We start from the raw sequence: 24,633 nt of genomic DNA, 5'->3' as shown, positions 1-24,633 counted from the left end.
TGTTCTGGTTCTGGTTTTTCTGCTGACTTCAGTCTAAACTGAGTTTTTACTCCATCAAGGAACAAGGAGTTATGTGACGATCTACGTACGTTTGTCTGTTTGTTTTTCTGTCCGTCTATCTGTTCGTCCATCAGTCTGTTTGTGCGTCCTGTAACTGAATAATTCCTACTTTTGAAATAAGTTTTAATAGTCTGAAGACATTTCAAAGTCATTTTGGACCAACTTTAGTAATTTTTTTTAACCCTCCTTATGTCCTTGTTTACAGGCACCAAAAAATATTGTTTTCTTGTCTGAGAAAAATCCAAAAATTTCTGAAAATTTGCAAAACCTTCAGGAAGAAAATTCCAATAATTCCTTAAAAATTTCCCTTAAAAGTTTTATTTAAAAAAAATAAATAAATAAAAATCCCCCAAATTTGGCAGAAAATTCTTGTAAATACTCTTGTAAATGAGTAAAAATCTTCCCAAAAAATCCTAAAAATATCTAAAGTGATTCAGTAAAACTTCTAATATTTTCTTTAAGAACATTCACATAAAAATCAACCAAAATCCAGCGAAATTCGCTGGATTTTGGTTGATTCTTTGTGAATGTTCTTCAAGAAACATTTTTAACATTTCTTTTTTTCCATTAAAATGTTCAAAGATTTCCTAAAAATGTTGAAAATGTGGACATCAGAAGTTTCACTGTGAAAATATATTTGTTTTCCACATTTTCAAATGTTAAAACGGGTCAATTTTGACCCGCAGGACGACACGGGGGTTAACCCTTCTCAGCCATCCTAGACCATGAACTCATCTTGGACAGGTTTTGAACAGTTAAGGAGGATTTTTTGAGTAAGTTCTGGACAAATTTGAGTAATTTCTAGTCATTTTCCACATATTTATGGTGATTTTTGACAAAATTTGAAAACATTGTGAGAACACACTTATTTTATGAGGTCAGATTGGAGTCATTCTGGACGTGTTTTTATAGTTTTTAGTCATTTTTGGAATCCTTCTAAGCCATCCGAGATGTTTAACTCATTTTGGACAGATTAACAGGAAAAGAGGATTTTTGATCAAGTTTTGGACAAATTTCTAATCATTTTGAACAAATATGGAGATTTGTTAAAGATTTCTGTATCATTGCCAGATAGTGGCATGACGTCAGTGTAACCATGACAACAAGTGAACACTACGTCAGCTGATTGTGATCCTACTACAAATCCACCACTGAGGACTTATCAGGACTTATCTGTCAGAAATGATACAAGGAACAACTGATTAAATTGTGGGGGTGTTTCTGAGTCCCATCAATTCCTGCCATCCGCTACATATTTAGGTCACGTGATTCGGTATCTGTACATAACGTACACATGCAGAACACACACCTGTACTCAGAGGAAGGTCATTGTGTTTGTGGGTTCATCTATATTAAACGGACACATTCTATGTTGCTGTGATTTCTGATCATCAATAACTAATAAAAAAAATGCTGCATGTCTGTCAGTGCCATATGGGGGAATGAGCAGCCTTGGAGGAGGACTGCGCTCTCTGAGTGCTTTTCTAGTTACTATTATTATAAACTCTTGTTTATGGTCGATTGACTGGTAGTTATTCCAATTTCTACAGTTTAATTTATCTTTTATCCAAAGCAACAAACATCTGAGAGTAGATCCAACACATCAAGGATCTAGTCAGGAGGAAACAACCTGGAGAAGAGAAATGAATCCAGAAAAGTTTCAGTTGATGGACGTTTTGTATTTTCTGGTGAAACTTTTCAGGAGCTCTGAAGCTGAACAGATCAAAATGGTTTAAAATATGAAATAAATCCTAAAAAGTGGCAGCTTTGTGAGCAGCAACGACTCTGAAATGTTGTTTTGTTTGTTGACTGTTTTCTTCTGATGTCAGATTGTTGTAAACAAACATTAAAACCACAAACTGAAGTGTCTTAAATGTCATTAACAGATGATATTTATGGGAGCTAAAGGGTGAAAACAGAACCACAGTTTGGAGCAAATAGAAGTAAAATGTTGTTTTGACTGATAGAAGTTTCTGGTTCATTGACTTCAATTCAATTCTCTCTTCATTTCTTCCTCTACCTGATTTTTTATTTATTTTACAATTTTCTGTTTTTAAATTAAATGTTTAAAGTGTAAAAGTTTTCTTTTTCCACTCATCTTCATTGATTTGATGATAAATGTAATATCTGAGGCGGGTTAAACGGCGGTTATTTAGAATCGTGGTTTTAAATGTAGCTGCACTATGATTTCCTTTACAGAAATCGTAATAAACTTTATTTACACATTTTATAAAGTTGCAAAGTGCTTTACAGAAACAGAAGTAATTAAAAAGACTAATGACATCAACAAAACTAATAATTCCACTGATAGTGTATCACTGGGCCATTTTAAAGGGAAAAAACTGACAAAACACAGAAATAAACAGATATTTATGGATTTTCCGTTAGGTACCAACAGTTATTTATGCATTTAATTGTACAATTACTTTCATTATTAGTCAAAAATGGTCAAAACTCAACTTTAAATCCCATTTCAATTATTATATCATTGCTTTATTATTATATATGAAGCTATTTCTTGAATGAATGGTTTCTTTAATACGTTAATTTTGTGAGAAATATAGTCTAAACCACCCCGTGCAATTTTTTGTTTAGTAGCAATAAACAATAACTGCCAGAATTTTCTTAGAATATTTTATGTTTTTATTTTTTACTCGTTTCGACTGTAAAGAATATCGTTTTTGTTCAGGCAGTTTCCTGGGCAGCCTTCAGTGGAGCAGCTCGACACTGTGAACCAGTTGAAGCGCTACACCGCTGCCGTTCTGCTCTAACGGCTCCGGTGGTATGACCGGTTTTGTAGCCCGGAGCAGAACGAGTGTACCCCTCCACCGATTTATTTCAGCGATGTTTCCTTGATTTCTGCAGCTCCACAGCAGGGACACCGACGGTAACGACAGACGTTAGCTCGGGCAGCGCGTTTCTTATGGATTATTGCTGATTGATCGGAGTATTTTGTGTAAAAGTGTGTATTTTAATGCCGCTACGTAGCAAGCCGCACAGCTAGCTAGAAAGTTTGGAACAGTTAGCGGTGCGCATGCGCAGTTAACAACTTCATTAAGATTCGTCTAACGCTAGTTAGCTTGTTTGTTAGCCGAAAAAACAGATAAATAACTGACTTTATGTTTGATTTTTCAGTGGGTAATTTAGAGGCGACCTGTTCCTGCGCTCATTTAGACAACACTAAGTAATATGTCGCCGTTTCATCTTTAAATTACAGCTTCTTTGAGCGTCAGCAGCTGAAAGTCAGGTGTTCCAGATTAATTGGTGTTCCAGATTATCTGGTGACATTTAGTGAGGGAGGCGGTAACATAGATCATGTGACTGTGACGATGCCTGTTCAAAACACACAGACGTCAATAAACTGTTCCGAAATGTTCTTGTTGTCAGTGTCAACTAGTGTTACCACCTTTCAGAAATGAAAATAAAGGACGCCCACCACGGCTCCTCGGGGCCACAGTTCTGTAAAGTTGGAAAGATATTCACAGATTCAGACTTCTGGTATCAATAACTCATTATATCTAATGAGTTATTGATACCAGAAGTCTGAAGTCTGGTTATCAAAACATAAACGATGCCTCTTTCCCATCGTTGTAAGGTAGACAATGTGCTAAAAGCCCAGTTTTATCAACAGTAGCTGTCTTTCAAGCTGCAGGAATAACATTGGTGTCAACAGGAGCCAGTTGAAGGCTGCAGTAATTTTGGTGACACTACAGAGTATCAGAGTGAAGTTATTGAATATTTGTGTCTCTCGTCGCTGTTTGCAGCAGTTTTGCATTTTGCAGATTGTCCCTGTTCACTCGTTGCACAGCCGGCTGCTCATAGACACCAATGTTATTTCTGCAGTTTGAAAGACAGCTACTTTTGATAAAACTGGGCTTGTAGCATATTGTCTACTGTACAACAATGGGAAAGAGGCATTGTTTATGTTTTGACAAAGTATATCTAATGAGTTATTGATGCCAGAAGTCCAAATCTGTGAATATCTTTCCAACTTTACTGAACTTGGGGCCAGTACCACCTAAGGAGTGGTATATTTAATTTTGAAAAAAGCATTTAGTCATACCTAAAAGTTTAAGTGCTTTATTAACAAGAAACTAAAAATTTTGTATTGTTTTATTATCACAGGTTCTGTCTGAAAATAAGTGGCATCATTTTAAACAGTGAAGCCAAACTAATAAAATGTAATGAGCAACCAGTGAACAATACTGGATTCTGCAAAAACATAAACAACTGAATGCAGAATACTGGACAAACAAATTCTACAGACATTTTTCATTCATCTAAATGTAAACCTAATGTTAACACAGTTAATGTATTGACTTATTTATGTGTGTATGCATGTATTTATTGATTTATTTAGTACTGTTAACAAATCAGAGTTCTGAGTGAGTTTTTCTTTAGATAGGCAAAGGCCATTTATTGATTACATATAGGCTATTAAATGTTTATTAAAAACTATAAAGCATTAAAAATAATAAACAACATGCATTTACTGTCATTAAACTAGTGTAGAGTCTACGACCACATCAGCATGATTATAAGCATCCTGTGGTAAATTCACAACCAGATACTGGTGTCTCTTACCATATGGACTTCAGGAGATGATTGGGGATGATAAATATTATAAATGTCGTAGACCACAGACGGTGGTGTTGATGACTGACGTAGACCACACACGGTGGTGTCGATGTCTATGACGTAGACCACAGACGGTGGTGTTGATGACTGACGTAGACCACACACGGTGGTGTCGATGTCTATGACGTAGACCACAGACGGTGGTGTTGATGACTGACGTAGACCACAGACGGTGGTGTCAATGTCTATAATGTAGACCACAGATGGTGGTGTCGATGTCTATGACGTAGACCACAGAAGGTGGTGTTGATGACTGACGTAGACCACAGACGGTGGTGTTGATGTCTATGACATAGACCACAGACGGTGGTGTTGATGTCTATGACATAGACCACAGACGTTGGTGTTGATGTCTATGACGTAGACCACAGAAGGTGGTGTCGATGTCTATGATGTAGACCACAGACGGTGGTGTCGATGTCTATGATGTAGACCATAGACGGTGGTGTTGATGCCTGACATAGAGACATAGACCACAGACGGTGGTGTTGATGACTGACGTAGACCACAGATGGTGGTGTTGATGTCTATGACATAGACCACAGACGGTGGTGTTGATGTCTATGACGTAGACCACAGACGGTGGTGTTGATGACTGACGTAGACCACAGACGGTGGTGTCGATGTCTATGATGTAGACAACAGACGGTGGTGTTGATGACTGACGTAGACCACAGACGGTGGTGTTGATGTCTATGACATAGACCACAGACGGTGGTGTTAATGTCTATGACATAGACCACAGATGGTGGTGTTGATGTCTATGACGTAGACCACAGATGGTGGTGTTGATGTCTATGACATAGACCACAGACGGTGGTGTTGATGTCTATGACGTAGACCACAGATGGTGGTGTCGATGACTATGATGTAGACCACAGACGGTGGTGCTGATGACTGACGTAGACCACAGATGTAATCAATTGGAGTCTAGATATATGATCGTCTGTAAATAAAACCGGTAATATCTCAGCAGCACAAACGAAGCCCGAACCACTCAGCCTGTTTGGATGTTTTATGTGAGAAAAGCAAATCTGAAGAGCAAACGTCCAATAAGATTGATGTGACTTTCTTGGGATCTCGCAAAAACTTTTATTTTGTGTCACTTTGTGGCCATTTTGTGTCTCTGTGGTCTTTTTGTGTCATTTCAGACATAAAATGGCCACAAAGAGACACAAAATAGCTACAAAGAGAGACAAAACGAGTGTCTCTGTCATTATTTTGTGTCTCTTTGTGGTCGTTTTGTGTCTCTTTGTGGTTGTTTTGTCTCTCTTTGTAGCCATTTTGTGTCTCTTTGTGATCGTTTTGTGTCTCTTTGTGGTCGTTTTGTGTCTCTGTGGTCTTTTTGTGTCATTTCAGACACAAAATGGCTATGAAGAGACACATGTTGTGTCTCTGTCATCATTTTGTGTGTCTTTGTATTCATTTTTTGCCTCTTTGTGGTCTTTTTGTGTCTCTTTGTGGTTGTTTTGTGTCTCTGGTCTTTTTGTGTCATTTCAGACACAAAATGGCTATGAAGAGACATGTTGTGTCTCTCATCATTTTGTGTGTCTTTGTATTCATTTTTTGCCTCTTTGTGGTCTTTTTGTGTCTCGCTGTGGTTGTTTTGTGTCTCCTTGACCACAAAAGAAACAAAATGACCACAAAGAGACACATAATGGCTACAAAGAGACACAAAATGACCACAAAAGACACTAAATGGCTCCAAATCAGTGGATAGTACAGCAGAAATGTCATTTTCTAGACCCAGTTGTCTCATTGGTTGTTTCACGTTCAGTAGGTAAGGGGTCCTGACAAGCCACGCCCACCAAACACCTGTCTCAGAAACGCTGGTGTCACCAGTTAATGTTGAATACCGGACTGAAGCTGGTGAGTTCCTCAGTAGACCGACAGGTGTTGAGTTTACCTGTACAGGTGAAGTTCATCTCTGCAGCAGTGAGTATCACTGATAGTTACACTCTATGTGTGTCTCTTTGGGGTTGGTTGCATCTATTTTTGTTTGTTTTGTGGCCATTTGTGCATCTTTTTGACTGTTTTGTGTGCGTTTGTTGTCATTTTTAGTGATTGTGGTTGAATTGTGTGTCTTTTTGGTTGAATTGTGTGTCTTTGTGGTTGAATTGTGTGTCTTTGGGGTTGAATTGTGTGTCTTTGGGGTTGAATTGTGTGTCTGTATTATGTTATTTTCCATTTACTTTTGGTTGTTTTGCAGCCATTTTGTGGTCATTTTAGTCTCTTTATGGTCGTTCTGCATCTATTTGTGGTTGTTTTTTGTCTCTTTGCAGTAATTGTGTTTGTCTTTGTGGGTTTTTTGCGTCCATTTGTGTTTTCCATCTTCATATGTGTCTTTGGGTTAGGGTGAGGATTCCACAAGCCACTTTATGCTGCTGTCATTTATAGTGAAGTAATACTGTATTTATTCATTTTCATTCTTCATTCTTGTATATATTGTACATATTATTATTATTATTGTTATTATTATTATTATTATTATTATTATTATTATTATTATTATTATTATTATTATTATTACTGTACATATGTTTATTGCTGCTGTGAGAGATGTTGCTGCCGTACCAGTGGAAATTTCCCCTGGTGTGAGGAGCTATAAAACATTATCTTATCTCAAACGTAGTTGTCGTTGCCCGTGACTACGATGAAGACAGGTAGCCAATCACAGAAGAACTGAGCTGAAGAGCAAACGTCCAAAAAGATTGATGTGATTTTTGCAAGATCTCGCAAAACTTTTTCGGGTTGTTGCAAAACTTTTTCGGGATTCTTCCTGAATGGAACGCAGGATAGAGTTAGAGAACACAACTGCTACATATAGAATACAAAATTAAAGGTATTTCTATTTCTAAACATGTAGAACAATAGTAAATATACATGAATAGAGATGAACATGAATGTTCTTTGAATTTTTGCTAAATTGCTGAATTTCAAATTCAGTCCGTTAAATACTGCTGGACTGTTTTGGTGGAATTTTGATGTTTGTGGATTTAAATAAGACAGTGAGACAGTGTAGCTACAATGTGATCTAAATCTGTCAATACGGTATCAATATATTGACGTTATACTGCAACACTTTCTGTTATCACACGGTTTGGTGAACTTGGTGTTCTCTTGATCTCTTTGGATCACAGGGAGACACAAAATGACCACAAAGAGACACATAATGGCTACAAAGAGACACAAAATGACCACAAAAGACACTAAATGGCTCCAAATCAGTGGATAGTACAGCAGAAATGTCATTTTCTAGACCCAGTTGTCTCATTGGTTGTTTCACGTTCAGTAGGTAAGGGGTCCTGACAAGCCACGCCCACCAAACACCTGTCTCAGAAACGCTGGTGTCACCAGTTAATGTTGAATACCGGACTGAAGCTGGTGAGTTCCTCAGTAGACCGACAGGTGTTGAGTTTACCTGTACAGGTGAAGTTCATCTCTGCAGCAGTGAGTATCACTGATAGTTACACTCTATGTGTGTCTCTTTGGGGTTGGTTGCATCTATTTTTGTTGGTTTTGTGGCCATTTGTGCATCTTTTTGACTGTTTTGTGTGCGTTTGTTGTCATTTTTAGTGATTGTGGTTGAATTGTGTGTCTTTTTGGTTGAATTGTGTGTCTTTGTGGTTGAATTGTGTGTCTTTGGGGTTGAATTGTGTGTCTTTGGGGTTGAATTGTGTGTCTGTATTGTGTTATTTTCAATCTATTTTTGGTTGTTTTACAGCCATTTTGTGGTCATTTTAGTCTCTTTATGGTCGTTCTGCATCTATTTGTGGCTGTTTTTTTGTCTCTGCAGTAATTTTGTGTGTCTTTGTGGTTGTTTTGCATCCATTTGTGTTTTCCATCTTCATATGTGTCTATGGGTTAGGGTGAGGATTCCACAAGCCACTTTATGCTGCTGTCATTTATAGTGAAGTAATACTGTATTTATTCATTTTCATTCTTCATTCTTGTATATATTGTACATATTATTATTATTATTATTGTTATTATTATTATTATTATTATTATTATTATTATTATTATTATTATTATTATTATTATTGTTATTATTATTATTATTATTATTATTACTGTACATATGTTTATTGCTGCTGTGAGAGATGTTGCTGCCGTACCAGTGGAAATTTCCTCTGGAGCTATAAAACGTTATCTTATCTTTGTGGTCATTTTGTGTCATTTTCTGATAATCTTGCGCGTCTTTATCATCACGTTGTGTCTTTGCGGTTGGTTTGTGGTCATATTACGTCTGTTTTCTCGTCATTTTGTGTGTCTTTTTTGCCTCTTTAATGTCGTGTTGTGTCTCTTCATTTTATTTGTTTTATTGATGAAAGCCGATGTATTTGTTTTTATTACAGCTAATTTATTGCGCTGCTGGAGATGCTGTGCTTCTCGTCGTTTTTATAACGACGATAATAAAGAACCTTTGAACCTCCTGAACCTTCGTGGCTGTTTTGCATCACTTTTTGGATATTATTTTTGTAGTTATAGTGTTTGTGTTTATTTTCGATTTGTTTGTGTCATTTAATGTCACTTTGTGGCCATTTTGTGTCTCTTTGTAGCCATTTTGTGTCTGTAGCCATTTTGTGTCTTTTGTTGCCATTTTGTGTCTCTTTGTAGCCATTTTGTGTCTCTTTGTAGCCATTTTGTGTCTGTAGCCATTTTGTGTCTTTTGCGGCCATTTTGTGTCTCTTTGTAGCCATTTTGTGTCTCTTTGTAGCCATTTTGTGTCTCTTTGCGGCCATTTTGTGTCTCTTTGTGGCCATTTTTTGTCTGTTGTCGCCATTTTGTGTCTTTTGGCCATTTTGTGTCTTTTTGTGGCCATTTTGTGTCTCTTTGTAGCCATTTTGTGTCTCTTTGCAGCCATTTTGTGTCTCTTTGTGGCCATTTTTTGTCTATTGTCGCCATTTTGTGTCTTTTGGCCATTTTGTGTCTTTTTGTGGCCATTTTATGTCTCTTTGTAGCCATTTTGTGTCTCTTTGTAGCCATTTTCTGTCTCTTTGTAGCCATTTTGTGTCTCTTTGTAGCCATTTTGTGTCCCTTTGTAGGCATTATGTGTCTTTTGGCCATTTTGTGTCTCTTTATGGTTGATTTGAGTCTCTTTGTGGTCATTGTCTCCTGTCTGTCTCTCTGTCCTGTCTGTCTCTCTCCTGTCTGTCTCTGTGGACAGCTAATTGAAGGATGATGAAGGTTGCTGTTATCGGTGCTGGTGCTGCTGGTCTCTGTGCAGCTCGTCACATCCTGTCCTGTCCAGGCTTCTGTCCTCCGGTGGTGTTTGAACTCAGCCATGAAGTGGGAGGAACCTGGTGCTACGATGAACGGATCGGGACGAACGACGGACGGCCGATTCACAGCAGCATGTACAGAGACCTGAGGTAGATACAGGCTGTTAGTGTGTCTCTGTGCTTGTTTAGTGTGTCTCTGTGGTTGTTTAGTGTGTCTCTGTGGTTGTTAGTGTGTCTCTGTGCTTGTTTAGTGTGTCTCTGTGCTTGTTTAGTGTGTCTCTGTGGTTGTTTAGTGTGTCTCTGTGCTTGTTTAGTGTGTCTCTGTGGTTGTTTAGTGTGTCTCTGTGCTTGTTTAGTGTGTCTCTGTGCTTGTTTAGTGTGTCTCTGTGCTTGTTTAGTGTGTCTCTGTGCTTGTTTAGTGTGTCTGTGCTTGTTTAGTGTGTCTGTGCTTGTTTAGTGTGTCTCTGTGGTTGTTTAGTGTGTCTCTGTGCTTGTTTAGTGTGTCTCTGTGCTTGTTTAGTGTGTCTCTGTGCTTGTTTAGTGTGTCTCTGTGGCTGTTAGTGTGTCTCTGTGGTTGTTTAGTGTGTCTCTGTGGCTGTTAGTGTGTCTCTGTGGTTGTTAGTGTGTCTCTGTGCTTGTTTAGTGTGTCTCTGTGGTTGTTAGTGTGTCTCTGTGCTTGTTTAGTGTGTCTCTGTGCTTGTTTAGTGTGTCTCTGTGGTTGTTTAGTGTGTCTGTGCTTGTTTAGTGTGTCTCTGTGCTTGTTTAGTGTGTCTCTGTGCTTGTTTAGTGTGTCTCTGTGCTTGTTTAGTGTGTCTCTGTGCTTGTTTAGTGTGTCTCTGTGGTTGTTTAGTGTGTCTCTGTGGTTGTTAGTGTGTCTCTGTGCTTGTTTAGTGTGTCTCTGTGCTTGTTTAGTGTGTCTCTGTGGTTGTTTTGTGTGTCTCTGTGGTTGTTTATTGTGTCTCTGTGGTTGTTTAGTGTGTCTCTGTGCTTGTTTAGTGTGTCTCTGTGGTTGTTTAGTGTGTCTCTGTGCTTGTTTAGTGTGTCTCTGTGGTTGTTTAGTGTGTCTGTGCTTGTTTAGTGTGTCTGTGCTTGTTTAGTGTGTCTCTGTGGTTGTTTAGTGTGTCTCTGTGCTTGTTTAGTGTGTCTCTGTGCTTGTTTAGTGTGTCTCTGTGCTTGTTTAGTGTGTCTCTGTGCTTGTTTAGTGTGTCTCTGTGCTTGTTTAGTGTGTCTCTGTGGTTGTTTTGTGTGTCTCTGTGGTTGTTTTGTGTGTCTCTGTGCTTGTTTAGTGTGTCTCTGTGCTTGTTTAGTGTGTCTGTGCTTGTTTAGTGTGTCTCTGTGCTTGTTTAGTGTGTCTCTGTGGTTGTTTAGTGTGTCTCTGTGCTTGTTTAGTGTGTCTCTGTGCTTGTTTAGTGTGTCTGTGCTTGTTTAGTGTGTCTCTGTGCTTGTTTAGTGTGTCTCTGTGGTTGTTTTGTGTGTCTCTGTGGTTGTTTAGTGTGTCTCTGTGCTTGTTTAGTGTGTCTCTGTGGCTGTTAGTGTGTCTCTGTGGTTGTTTAGTGTGTCTCTGTGGTTGTTTAGTGTGTCTCTGTGGTTGTTTTGTGTGTCTCTGTGCTTGTTTAGTGTGTCTCTGTGCTTGTTTAGTGTGTCTGTGCTTGTTTAGTGTGTCTCTGTGCTTGTTTAGTGTGTCTCTGTGGTTGTTTAGTGTGTCTGTGCTTGTTTAGTGTGTCTCTGTGCTTGTTTAGTGTGTCTCTGTGCTTGTTTAGTGTGTCTCTGTGCTTGTTTAGTGTGTCTCTGTGCTTGTTTAGTGTGTCTCTGTGGTTGTTTAGTGTGTCTCTGTGCTTGTTTAGTGTGTCTCTGTGGTTGTTTAGTGTGTCTCTGTGGTTGTTAGTGTGTCTCTGTGCTTGTTTAGTGTGTCTCTGTGCTTGTTTAGTGTGTCTCTGTGGTTGTTTTGTGTGTCTCTGTGGTTGTTTAGTGTGTCTCTGTGGTTGTTAGTGTGTCTCTGTGCTTGTTTAGTGTGTCTCTGTGGTTGTTTAGTGTGTCTCTGTGCTTGTTTAGTGTGTCTCTGTGGTTGTTTAGTGTGTCTCTGTGCTTGTTTAGTGTGTCTCTGTGGTTGTTTTGTGTGTCTCTGTGGTTGTTTAGTGTGTCTCTGTGCTTGTTTAGTGTGTCTGTGCTTGTTTAGTGTGTCTCTGTGGTTGTTTAGTGTGTCTCTGTGCTTGTTTAGTGTGTCTCTGTGCTTGTTTAGTGTGTCTCTGTGCTTGTTTAGTGTGTCTCTGTGGTTGTTTTGTGTGTCTCTGTGGTTGTTTTGTGTGTCTCTGTGCTTGTTTAGTGTGTCTCTGTGCTTGTTTAGTGTGTCTGTGCTTGTTTAGTGTGTCTCTGTGCTTGTTTAGTGTGTCTCTGTGGTTGTTTTGTGTGTCTCTGTGCTTGTTTAGTGTGTCTCTGTGCTTGTTTAGTGTGTCTGTGCTTGTTTAGTGTGTCTCTGTGGCTGTTAGTGTGTCTCTGTGGTTGTTTAGTGTGTCTCTGTGCTTGTTTAGTGTGTCTCTGTGGCTGTTAGTGTGTCTCTGTGGTTGTTTAGTGTGTCTCTGTGGTTGTTTTGTGTCTCTTTGTGGTTGTTATATGTTTCTTTGTGGTAGTTTTGTGTCTTTATGTGGTTATTTTTTGCGTCTTTTTGTGTATCCGTTATCGTCTCTTTATGGTTGGTTTGTGGTGGTTTTACGTTTATATGTTGTCCATTTTGTGTCTCTTTGTGGCTGTTTTGTCTCTTTGTCGTCATTGTGTGTCTTTTTATGGTTGTTTTGTGATAGCTTCTTGCCTCTTTGGTGCAGTTTGTGTGTCTTTGGCGTTGTTTTGTGTCTTTTTATGGTTGTTTTTTGTCTCTTTATGTGTCCTGGGTATTTTCCAGATAAACCCTGCCAGTGTGTAGTTTGTTGTTGGATTTGTTGTACATCGTCTCCTCCCAGTTCAAATCTTCTGGATGGTTTCAGGACCAACCTGCCCAAAGAGGTGATGATGTTCCCAGACTTCCCCTTCGACCCTCAGCTGAGGAGCTTCATTCCCCATCAGGAGGTCCAGCGGTACCTGGAGAAGTACTGCCAGAACCACCACATCTGGCCGCACATCCGGGTCAGTCGGCCTGTTTTAGAACCGCTTTATCATTTCAATCAGAACAGAACAAAAAAACGTGTTTCTCTGTCATATCTGATGATGTTAGAAATTTGAGCTTCAGGTCAAATCAATCAGACTTTTCTGTTGCTTTACAGCAGCTTTCATAAACAATCACAACGAGGATCACAACGAGACACAAAATGACTACAAAGAGACACAAAACAACCACAAAGAGACACAAAATGTCTACAAAGAGACACAAAGCCACCACAAAGAAACACAAAATGTCTACAAAGAGACACAAAACAACCACAAAGAGACACAAAATGTCTACAAAGAGACACAAAGCCACCACAAAGAAACACAAAATGTCTACAAAGAGACAGAAAATGATTACAAACGACACAAAACAAACACAGAGAAATTTAAAATGATGACAGAGGCGCTAGATGACCACAAAAGGATTGCAAACAGACTTTTCCAGTTTTTGTCGTCGTTCAGACAACAGAATTGTCTTTCCTGATAAGATCATCTGATTCTAAAGACGGTTTTCATCTCACTGAATGTAATTAATACTTCGCTGTGACTCCTGTTTTTCAGTTCAACACTGTGGTGGAGAAGGTGGAGCCTGTCGTCGTGACAACGGCCGAGGAGACGAGGGCGACGTGGGAAGTGACGTCATCTGATTCCTCTGGTTGTCAGAAAACAGAGACCTTCGACTCGGTGTTCGTCTGCACAGGGTGAGATTTAACTTCACCCCCTTTAAAGGAAAGAGACACAAAGTGACTGCAACGAGACGTCGAATTACCATAAAGACCTGCAAAAATACTACAAAAGACATAAAATTACCACAAAGTGACATAGAATTACCATAAAGACCAACAAAATCACCACAAAGACAAACAAAACGACCACAAAGAGACACAAAATTACCACAGAAGACATAAGATCACCACAAAGACACACAATGACAAAAACAACATCATTAAACGACCACATAAAGGCAAAAAATAACCACAAAGAGACAGAAAACAACCACAAAGATGCAAAAAAATGACCACAAAGAGTCACAAAACAACCACAGAGACAGAAAACAATGACAAAGAGACATAAAATGACCACAAAGATGCACAAAGCAACCGCAAAGAGACACAAAACAACCACAAACAGACACAAAACAACCACAAAGACACAAAACAACCAACAAGAGGCACAAAACAGCCACAAAGAGACACAAAACAACCACAAACAGACACAAAACAGCCACAAACAGACACAAAACAGCCACAAAGAGACACAAAACAGCCACAAAGAGACACAAAACAGCCACAAAGAGACACAAAACAACCACAAACAGACACAAAACAGCCACAAACAGCCACAAAACAGCCACAAAGAGACACAAAACAACCACAAAGAGACACAAAACAACCACAAAGAGACACAAAACAACCACAAACAACCATAAAAAGACACAAACACAAAGATGCAGAAAATGACAACAAAGAAACACCAAAAGAGACAGAAAATAAACAAATGACCTCCAAACCTGATTTCTTTCTGTTTGTTGCCTCTCGGTGTCGTTGAGTTTTAAAGTTTGTTTTTGTGTTTTTCAGTCACTACTCAGATCCTCACATCCCTGACATCCCAGGAATACACAACTTTAAAGGTACAGACACACTAACGGGAAGGTTTTTATCAGAGCACAGTCTTTAGTTCCTTAAAGAGCAACATAAACTTCTGATTTCACGTATTTCTGTCTTTAAAGTTAGTGATGATTCTGTTAGTCGACTTTAATGACTCAGATTTAGCTTCGTTAGCACGCTACCTGTGTTAGCGCCAGGCTAACACAGGTTTTGTGTGTCTTTGTGATTGTTTTGTGTCTCTCTGTGGTTTTGTGTCTATTTGTGGTTGTTTTCTGTCTCTTTGTGGTTGTTTTCTGCCTCCCTGTGTTTGTTTTGTGTCTCTTTGTGTATCTTTGTAGTTGTTTTGTGTCTGTCTGTGGTTGTTTTGTGTCTCTTTATGGTTGTTTTGTATCTCTCTGTGGTTGTTTTGTGTCTCTCTGTGGTTGTTTTGTGTATCTTTGTGGTTGTTTTGTGTCTCTCTGTGGTCATTTTGTGTCTCTTTATGGTTGTTTTGTGTCTCTTTATGGTTGTTTTGTGTCTCTCTGGTCATTTTGTGTCTCTTTATGGTTGTTTTGTGTCTCTGTGGTTGTTTTGTGTCTCTTTATGGTTGTTTTGTGTCTCTCTGTGGTTGTTTTGTGTCTCTTTGTGGTTATTTTGTGTCTCTTTGTGTTTGTTTTGTGTCCCTTTGTGTATCTTTGTGGTTGTTTTGTGCCATGCTAAGCTACTCTAGCCTAAAGACGTCCCTGTCTCCGTTCTCAGGACAGGTTCTCCACAGCCACTCGTACAGGTTTCCAGAACCATTCTCGGGTCGGTCGGTGGTGGTTCTGGGAGCCAAAGCTTCAGGTCTAGACATCTCCATGGAGCTGGCTGAAGCTGGTGCTCAGGTAACCATGGAAATGCTGCAGAAATCTCCGCTTCTTTTATAGGTTTTTGTGTCCACGTGGATCCAACACGCACCAGAACAAACAGTCTTTACCTTGAAGTCGCTTTAGTGGAGCCACAGAATCGGGTTCCAGAGGTTTGATGCAGACCAAAGAGAAAGAAAGAACCTCAGAGCTGTGATTAGAACCTTCTGGGAGTCTTTAACTCCACTCAGGACTGTTTGGTTTTAACTGAGACGTCTACATGAGTTTGAAACAAAGAGACCAGTAATGACCACAGCAGAGTTTTTATCTGTAATTTACATTTAATACTGATTTATTCTGATGTAAATCCAGTAAACACAGAGAGAGATTTACAGTTAAATGTTGTTGAAGAGCAAATTATTACAGAAGTACATGAAGATTAATGCAAGACTGCTGATAAAACATCCTCCTCCTTCTTCTCCTCCCCCTCTTCCTCCTCCTCATCCTCTTCCTCCTCCTTCTTCTCCTCCTCCTCCTCCTCCCCCTCTTCCTCCCCTTCCCCCTCCTCTTCCTCCTCCTCTTCCTCCTCTTCCTCCCCCTCTTTCTCCTCCTCCTCCTCTTCCTCCTCTTCCTCCCCCTCTTCCTCCTCCTCCTCCTCTTCCTCCCCTTCCCCCTCCTCTTCCTCCTCCTCTTCCTCCTCTTCCTCCCCCTCTTTCTCCTCCTCCTCCTCTTCCTCCTCTTCCTCCCCCTCTTCCTCCTCCTCCTCCTCCTCCAGGTAACTCTGAGTCATCGTCATCCTCCCCTCTCCTTCCCTCTACCTGCTGGGATCCAGGAGTCCAGTTCTATCGTCGCGTTCGAAGACGACGGCAGAATTTGCTTCCAGGTGAGAACAAAAACAAATCATTTTATTTAAAAGATTTACATCATAAAGGATAGAACAGGGTCTGTAGGACTCCATGCTGTGTCTTTGTAGTTGTTTTGTGTCTCTTTGTGTTTTTTTGCGTCTTTTGTAGTTTTGTGTCTCTTTGTGGTTGTTTTGTGTCTTTGTGGTTGTTTTGTGTCTCTTTGTGTCTTTGTGGTTGTTTTGTGTCTCTTTGTGGTTGTTTTGTGTCTCTTTGTGGTTGTTTTGTGTCTCTGTGTGGTTGTGTACAGATGTTCTGTAAATTTTATTACTTCTACACAGCAGCTGTTGGATGCCATGGTAATCTGACACTTGGCTGTGATTGGTTGCAGGATGGCTCGGTGGGCGGGGCTGACGTCCTGATTTTCTGCACCGGGTATAACTACAGGTTTGGGTTCCTGGACGGAGCCCAGCTGGGTGTGGACATCCAGGACGAGGTGCTGTTGGGTCTCTACCGCCTCATGATGCCGCCCGGCTTCCCCTCGCTGTTCTTCATCGGCATGTGCAAACTCATCCTCCCCTTCCCCAACTTTCACTGCCAGGTGAGGAGGGCTGTGTCTCTTTGTGGTCGTTTTGTGTCTCTTTGTGGTCGTTTTGTGTCTCTTTGTAGTTATTTTGTGTCTCTTTGTGGTCGTTTTGTGTCTCTTTGTGGTCGTTTTGTGTATCTTTGTGGTAGTTTTGTGTGTCTGTGGGTTTTTTGTCTCTTTGTGGATGTTTTGTGTCTATTTGTAGTTGTTTTGTGTCTCTTTGTGGTCGTTTTGTGTCTCTTTGTGGTCGTTTTGTGTCTCTTTGTGGTCGTTTTGTGTCTCTTTGTAGTTATTTTGTGTCTCTTTGTGGTCGTTTTGTGTCTCTTTGTGGTCGTTTTGTGTATCTTTGTGGTAGTTTTGTGTGTCTGTGGGTTTTTTTGTCTCTTTGTGGATGTTTTGTGTCTATTTGTAGTTGTTTTGTGTCTCTTTGTGGTCGTTTTGTGTCTCTTTGTGGTCGTTTTGTGTCTCTTTGTGGTCGTTTTGTGTCTCTTTGTAGTTATTTTGTGTCTCTTTGTGGTCGTTTTGTGTCTCTTTGTGGTCGTTTTGTGTATCTTTGTGGTAGTTTTGTGTGTCTGTGGGTTTTTTGTCTCTTTGTGGATGTTTTGTGTCTATTTGTAGTTGTTTTGTGTCTCTTTGTGGTCGTTTTGTGTCTATTTGTGGTCGTTTTGTGTGTCGTGGATATTTTGTGTCTTTTTGTGATCATTTTGTGTCTCTTTGTGGTCATTTTGTGTCTCTTTGTGGTCGTTTTGTGTCTCTGTGGTTGTTTTGTGTCTGTGGTAGCTTTGTGTGTCTGTGGGTTTTTTGCCTCTTTGTGGATGTTTTGTGTCTCTTTGTGGTAGTTTTGTGTGTCTTTGTGGGTTTTTTGTCTCTTTGTGGTTGTTTTGTGTCTCTTTGTGGATGTTTTTGTGTGTTTGTGGTTTTTTTGTGTGTCGTTGTGGTTATTCTCATTCCTAGCATTTGTTCCGATGTCTCAGTATGGGTTACACCCCCTGCGTATGCCTCAGAAGCATTCATCTCATTACACCAATCCTGATTGGCTGGTGATGGCGACATCTGCGTCATTTGGAGCCACCTACCCTTCAGTAGCCTGTGCTACCACACAGCATCACTCAAACACCTCTTCTCACTTCGTGTAGCATTTCTCAACTTTTTAGGTGCTAGCTAGCTTAGCTGTTCATAGATTGGAGCTAACGTGGCTATTGCTCTGTCGCCAAATGCTAGCCACCAAACCTGCAACCCTCCAGCTTTCACCATAGCCTGGAGAGTCGACTGCCTGACCACACCAAGGTAAGGCTTCTTACACAGTTTAGCACAGCAGCTAACACCATTTCAGTTAATTAGCACACCAGCTAATTCACGGCGTCACTTGTTCAGCAGTCCACCTAATCAGGATGGATGCCCATGCTTCTCACACCAGAGGAGATGGAGACTCCGGGGCTCGGCTCTGTGCCTGTGGCAATAAAATATCGAGCAACGGCTCACACCAGGTCTGCTCGTTTTGCCTGCAACACGCCCGACAGGCTATCGACGCCCCCGGTTCATGCGGACACTGCTCCTGCTTCACCATGAAGAGTCTCCGATGACGCCTAGCACGCCAAGCTAGCTTGTCTGGTCAGGACCCCTACTTGTCCACGGGTAACATACCAGTCATCAATGCGGTCAAGGATGGAACTGACGTGGACATGGGACCGTGAGCTACCACTACCTGGGGCTCCCAGCTAGACCTAGCTGCTCCGGCTCCGCTTGTGGAAGACGTACTGGAGTTTGATTATGAGGATGACGACGAGGATACCTTGGAGCTCCTCATATCAGAGGACGATGAGGGTGAGGATGACGACGAGGATACCTTGGACCTCCTCATATCCGAGGAGGATGAGAGTGAGGATGACGTCCTCATCCCCTCGACTCAGAGTTTGCCATACCAGATGCTGTAGCTGCCCTCAGGCACGAGGAGGGAGGCACATCCGCTTCCACCTCCACCAGCATGGATATGCAGTCCGTGTGCAAATGTTCTGCGTCCTGGCTGAACATCCCTTGGCCTGCACTAATAACAGAGACCTTGGACATGCCGGTCATTCCAGACAACATCTTTGGCTCCGCTCTCATCTCAATGCAGCAGCGCTGCGAGGCAAAGATAAAGGAGGATGAAGCTCTCCAGCTCTACCTCCCTCGCACAGCTGATACAGAAGGTGCGGACTGTCAAGCAACAGGCCAGGAAGAAGAAGAGAGCAGCCTGATTGCTTCCCCTCTTACCAGCAGTGCCGATGCTGTCTGTTCCCATTCACCAGCCCCACCGATTCTCTTCCACAGTGTGCTACTCCGGGTTTCCAGAGCCCATGAGTCCCCGTCGCTGCATGTGTTGTGACAACAATGCATCCCAGCAGAGGGGGAAAGAGACTTTGTTGTGAGGACAGCGGGTTCTGTCCCTCATCTAAGACAAACAAGCACACACCATTGTTGTTGTTTAATAAAAAGATGTTCACCAACGCATCCAGCCCTCCAGTCAATGGCGCGTATACAATTAACAAACAAGAACACAATAAGCAGTTCAGTGCCAGTTCCAGGTCCAGAGTGGGCTACATCCTAGCTCCGGGGAAATATCTGAGGTTTGCTTTTCTGGGTGTTTGTAACGAGTACAGAGTGCTCCCTTTCAGTCTATCCCTGAGAGTGTTTCTATGCTGTACCGAGGCAGCCATTGCCCCGCTACATCAGCAGGGCATCAGGCTGGCCACGTATTTGGATGACTGGCTCCTCCTGCCATGATCCAGAGAGGAAGCCATAGAGCAAACACCCTTATAAAACACCTCATTGACTTTGGTTTCATCATAAACTCAGGAAAGAGTGTGTTATCCTCAGTGCAGAAAATAATCTTCCAGGGATTATCCCTAGACTCCGTGTCCTTCACAGCTCTTCTGTCGGCAGTGACGGTGAAAGCTTTCAGAGCCTCTCATGCTTCCTGCCTCATGCCCCTGTACATGAGGGATTTCCAGCGGTGAGTGTCCTCCCTCAGGCTGGACCCTGTGCTTCATGGTGCATGGAGGGTGATGGCCAGTGCACAATGCATAATGGCGCTGCGCCGCTGGCACCACCCGGCTTTCCTGGTGAAGTGGGCCCCGTTCTGTCCCGGAAAGTGGTCACTACAGAGGCGAGCATGTCCGGCTGGGGTGGTGTATGTGAGGGTCGATGTGTGAGGGGCATCTGGAGCAAAGATCTCCAGCGCTCTCTCATAAACTATTTGGAGCTCTTAGCGGTGTTTTCACGTGGAGACGCTTTCTCCCATTTCTCAGTGGACATCATGTCCTGGTGAGAACAGACAATACAACGACGCTGGCAAATATTGACCATCAGGGGGGTCTGTGCATCCAGCAATTACACATGCTGGCATGCAGACTGGTTCTGTGGAGCAGCAACCTTCTCCTATCTCTAAGAGTCACCCACGTCCCGGGGGCTCTGAACCGAGGGCGGACCTGCTGTCCAGTGGACAATGGACACTACATCCAGCCATCGCAGAGCAGGTGTGGCCCGCTTCGGCAGAACTACGGTGGATCTATGTGCATTGAGAGAAAACGCACAATGTCCGCTGTTTTTCTCAACAGACGATCCAGGTGCACCGCTCAGCGTGGACAGACTCGCGCACGTCTGGCCGCCGGTCCTCCTGTACGCTTTCCCCCGTCGGCTCTGATACCTCCGACTCTGGACAGAGTCAGAGAGTATCACCACACACTAGTTCTGATAGCTCCACACTGGCTGGTGGAGATCTATCAGCTCCTGTTGGGACAGGAGCTGGTAGAGCAGATTCTCCTGCACAGGGATATGCTGTCCCAGTGTCAGCAGTATTCCATCACACCCGGAGCGCCTGGCCCTATGGGCCTGGTCTGAGAGTGGTGTAATTTAAACACTTATTATTAACACTATTCCGAGCACTGGAGCATCCTCCTCCAGGTCTCTTTATGACTGTAAGTAAAGGGTGTCTGACGAGAGGACATCTCCTTTCAGTGCACTGTTGGTGTAATTTTGTCTTTCCTGCAGAGCTTGATAGACAGACAAAAATCCTTTTCCACAATTAAGGTGTACCTTGCTGCTATTGCAGCATGCCATGTGGGATTTGAAGGAAAGACGACCAGCCAACTTCCTTTGGTCTGCCATTTTATGAAAGGGGCAGCAAGCTACTTCCTGTTTCCAGGTCGCTGGCCCCCCCATGGGACTTGGCAGTGGTTTTGAATGGGCTCTCTGGGGCTCCATCTGAACCACTGGAGGAGGTTAGCTTGAAGCAGCTGTCTCTGAGGACAGGGCTGCTGGCGTTGGCCTCTGCCCAGCATGTCAGTGACATTCATGCCTCTCAGTGCACTCCTCATGCACTCAGTTTGTTCCTGGGCATGTCGAGGTGTCACTGAAGCCCCACCTTGCTTTCGTGCTCAAAGTGGTTAGCTCATGCTCTCCCACTGTTCGTACAGCTGGACGTCTCTGCCCTGAGCCTGGTTCCTGCAGTACTGAGTGCTGGGCCTCAGAGCAGAGGGCCGATCCTTTAGTGCTGTGGTTGGTTTGAGATAAACATGTCTGGCAATACGGGAGTTTCCATATCCCATAGTGAGACATTGAAACCAATGCTACTCTGAGAACTGGGGCTATGCAAGTAACCCATAATTTTGTGTGTCATTGTGGTTGTTTTGTGTCTCTTTGTGGTTGTTTTTTATGTTTGTTATTTTTTGTCTCTATAGATGTTGTTGTGTCTCTGTAGATGTTTTGTGTCTCTGCAGATGTTGTGTCTCTGCAGATGTTGTGTCTCTGTAGATGTTTTGTGTCTCTGCAGATGTATCTCTGCAGATGTTGTTGTGTCTCTGTAGATGTTTTGTGTCTCTATAGATGTTGTTATGTCTCTAGATGTTTTGTGTCTCTGCAGATGTTTTGTCTCTGCAGATGTTGTGTCTCTGCAGATGTTTTGTGTCTCTGCAGATGTTGTTGTGTCTCTGCAGATGTTTTGTGTCTGTAGATGTTTTGTGTCTCTGCAGATGTTTTGTGTCTGTAGATGTTTTGTGTCGCTATAGATGTTGTTATGTCTCTAGATGTTTTGTGTCTCTGCAGATGTTTTGTCTCTGCAGATGTTGTGTCTCTGCAGATGTTTTGTGTCTCTGCAGATGTTGTTGTGTCTCTGCAGATGTTTTGTGTCTGTAGATGTTTTGTGTCTCTGCAGATGTTTTGTGTCTGTAGATGTTTTGTGTCGCTATAGATGTTGTTGTGTCTCTAGATGTTTTGTGTCTCTGTAGATGTTGTTGTGTCTCTGCAGATGTTGTTGTGTCTCTGTAGATGTTTTGTGTCTCTATAGATGTTGTTATGTCTCTAGATGTTTTGTGTCTCTGCAGATGTTTTGTCTCTGCAGATGTTGTGTCTCTGCAGATGTTTTGTGTCTCTGCAGATGTTGTGTCTCTGCAGATGTTTTGTGTCTGTAGATGTTTTGTGTCTCTGCAGATGTTTTGTGTCTGTAGATGTTTTGTGTCGCTATAGATGTTGTTATGTCTCTAGATGTTTTGTGTCTCTGCAGATGTTTTGTCTCTGCAGATGTTGTGTCTCTGCAGATGTTTTGTGTCTCTGCAGATGTTGTTGTGTCTCTGCAGATGTTTTGTGTCTGTAGATGTTTTGTGTCTCTGCAGATGTTTTGTGTCTGTAGATGTTTTGTGTCGCTATAGATGTTGTTGTGTCTCTAGATGTTTTGTGTCTCTGTAGATGTTGTTGTGTCTCTGCAGATGTTGTTGTGTCTCTGTAGATGTTTTGTGTCTCTATAGATGTTGTTATGTCTCTAGATGTTTTGTGTCTCTGCAGATGTTTTGTCTCTGCAGATGTTGTGTCTCTGCAGATGTTTTGTGTCTCTGCAGATGTTGTTGTGTCTCTGCAGATGTTTTGTGTCTGTAGATGTTTTGTGTCTCTGCAGATGTTTTGTGTCTGTAGATGTTTTGTGTCGCTATAGATGTTGTTATGTCTCTAGATGTTTTGTGTCTCTGCAGATGTTTTGTCTCTGCAGATGTTGTGTCTCTGCAGATGTTTTGTGTCTCTGCAGATGTTGTTGTGTCTCTGCAGATGTTTTGTGTCTGTAGATGTTTTGTGTCTCTGCAGATGTTTTGTGTCTGTAGATGTTTTGTGTCGCTATAGATGTTGTTGTGTCTCTAGATGTTTTGTGTCTCTGTAGATGTTGTTGTGTCTCTGCAGATGTTGTTGTGTCTCTGTAGATGTTTTGTGTCTCTATAGATGTTGTTATGTCTCTAGATGTTTTGTGTCTCTGCAGATGTTTTGTCTCTGCAGATGTTGTGTCTCTGCAGATGTTTTGTGTCTCTGCAGATGTTGTTGTGTCTCTGCAGATGTTTTGTGTCTGTAGATGTTTTGTGTCTCTGCAGATGTTTTGTGTCTGTAGATGTTTTGTGTCGCTATAGATGTTGTTATGTCTCTAGATGTTTTGTGTCTCTGCAGATGTTTTGTCTCTGCAGATGTTGTGTCTCTGCAGATGTTTTGTGTCTCTGCAGATGTTGTTGTGTCTCTGCAGATGTTTTGTGTCTGTAGATGTTTTGTGTCTCTGCAGATGTTTTGTGTCTGTAGATGTTTTGTGTCGCTATAGATGTTGTTGTGTCTCTAGATGTTTTGTGTCTCTGTAGATGTTGTTGTGTCTCTGCAGATGTTGTTGTGTCTCTGTAGATGTTTTGTGTCTCTGCAGGTGTTTTGTGCGTTTCTCCTCCACCTGCAGCCTCCAGGTGTGTCAGGTGTTGAGCTGGATGTTGGGTTCTTTCAGCTCCTGTCGTCCCTGCAGGTCCAGTTTGCTCTGGCCGTGTTGGACGGTTCTGTCGTTCTGCCTCCTCGGGCTCAGATGGAGGAGGAGGCTCAGCTGGCGCTGCAGGAGAAGGAGGAGCGTGGAGTGGAGCGGCGCCACCTGCTGGTCCTGCAGCAGGACCAATGGGAGTACTGCAGGGCCCTGGCTCAGTCCGCCGGCTTCTCTCCCATTCCTCCGGTGATCCGCAGCCTCTACGAGGAGGTCTGGAGGCAGCGACGGATTCACCCCAAGAACTACCGAAGGACCAACTACCGTCTGGTCAGCGACACCGAGTGGCAGGTGGTGGACTGAAGGATGGAACACACCTGGAGGCAGAACTGGGAGGGGCCTTCCAGAACCGGAGGATATTTTACATCAAATTTCAGATAATCCATGTAGAAAACACTAAAACATGCAGCAGTTGTGTAAAAATCTAAAAAAAAAACTAGGAGAAGAGAATGTTTGAAAATGTTTTTAAAAATAACAAGTCTGAAGTTCCTCCTAAAATGCCGTTTTTCTCTTGTCCCACCCCCCTGATGACCAAACTGAATGTCTAATAAAACCATTCAAATGAAATATAAATCTCCTTGTTTTGGTTTTATTTTTTTCGTTGATGTCTGTTGTAATTGTGGGAACATTTTTTTTTTAATCAACATGATATATTAGATGATTATTATTATACATGGAACGTTCTCTGTGGTTGTTTAGTGTGTCTCTGTGGTTGTTTTGTGTCTCTTTGTGGTTGTTTAGTGTGTCTCTGTGGTTGTTTTGTGTCTCTTTGTGGTTGTTTAGTGTGTCTCTGTGGTTGTTTTGTGTCTCTGTGGTTGTTTAGTGTGTCTCTGTGGTTCTTTTGAGTCTCTTGTTGTTTTGTGTTTCTTTGTGGTTGTTTTGTGTCTCTTTGTGGTTGTTATATGTGTCTT

The 24,633-nt window shown here is 41.9% G+C and overlaps 1 protein-coding gene across 11 annotated transcripts; it reads left to right on the top strand.

Moving 5' to 3' along the window:
- Positions 1–2,793: 2,793 nt before the first annotated feature.
- Positions 2,794–24,295, top strand: LOC111568032 (uncharacterized). Of its 11 annotated transcripts, none has more exons than XM_055017521.1 (11): positions 2,794–2,947; positions 6,476–6,567; positions 7,991–8,148; positions 9,869–10,073; positions 12,902–13,040; positions 13,623–13,762; positions 14,639–14,691; positions 15,407–15,531; positions 16,268–16,375; positions 16,726–16,935; positions 23,621–24,295. In XM_055017521.1, the coding sequence occupies exons 4-11, from the start codon at positions 9,880–9,882 to the stop codon at positions 24,023–24,025; spliced, it is 1,374 nt and encodes a 457-aa protein (XP_054873496.1). In that variant the 5' UTR covers positions 2,794–2,947; positions 6,476–6,567; positions 7,991–8,148; positions 9,869–9,879; the 3' UTR covers positions 24,026–24,295. The 11 variants fall into 11 exon arrangements, with proteins under 11 accessions (XP_054873496.1, XP_054873498.1, XP_054873494.1 ...); XM_055017523.1 differs by having other exon boundaries at positions 6,476–6,633; positions 7,994–8,082; XM_055017519.1 differs by having other exon boundaries at positions 6,476–6,633; positions 7,994–8,148.
- The last annotated feature ends 338 nt before the right edge of the window (positions 24,296–24,633 follow it).

This window comes from Amphiprion ocellaris, chromosome 14, assembly GCF_022539595.1.
Source record: "Amphiprion ocellaris isolate individual 3 ecotype Okinawa chromosome 14, ASM2253959v1, whole genome shotgun sequence".
NCBI classification, from domain to species: Eukaryota; Metazoa; Chordata; class Actinopteri; family Pomacentridae; genus Amphiprion; species Amphiprion ocellaris.
Note: the sequence above shows the minus strand (reverse complement) of the source record. Positions and strands in the feature narration are given on the sequence as shown.

Excerpts from the sequence above, each read along its gene's own strand:
- LOC111568032 (XM_055017521.1), top strand. The coding sequence starts at position 9,880 with ATGATGAAGGTTGCTGTTATCGGTGCTGGTGCTGCTGGTCTCTGTGCA. Across the intron at positions 13,041-13,622 it reads ACATCTGGCCGCACATCCGG|TTCAACACTGTGGTGGAGAA; the intron begins GTCAGTCGGCCT and ends CCTGTTTTTCAG. Across the intron at positions 14,692-15,406 it reads AGGAATACACAACTTTAAAG|GACAGGTTCTCCACAGCCAC; the intron begins GTACAGACACAC and ends CTCCGTTCTCAG.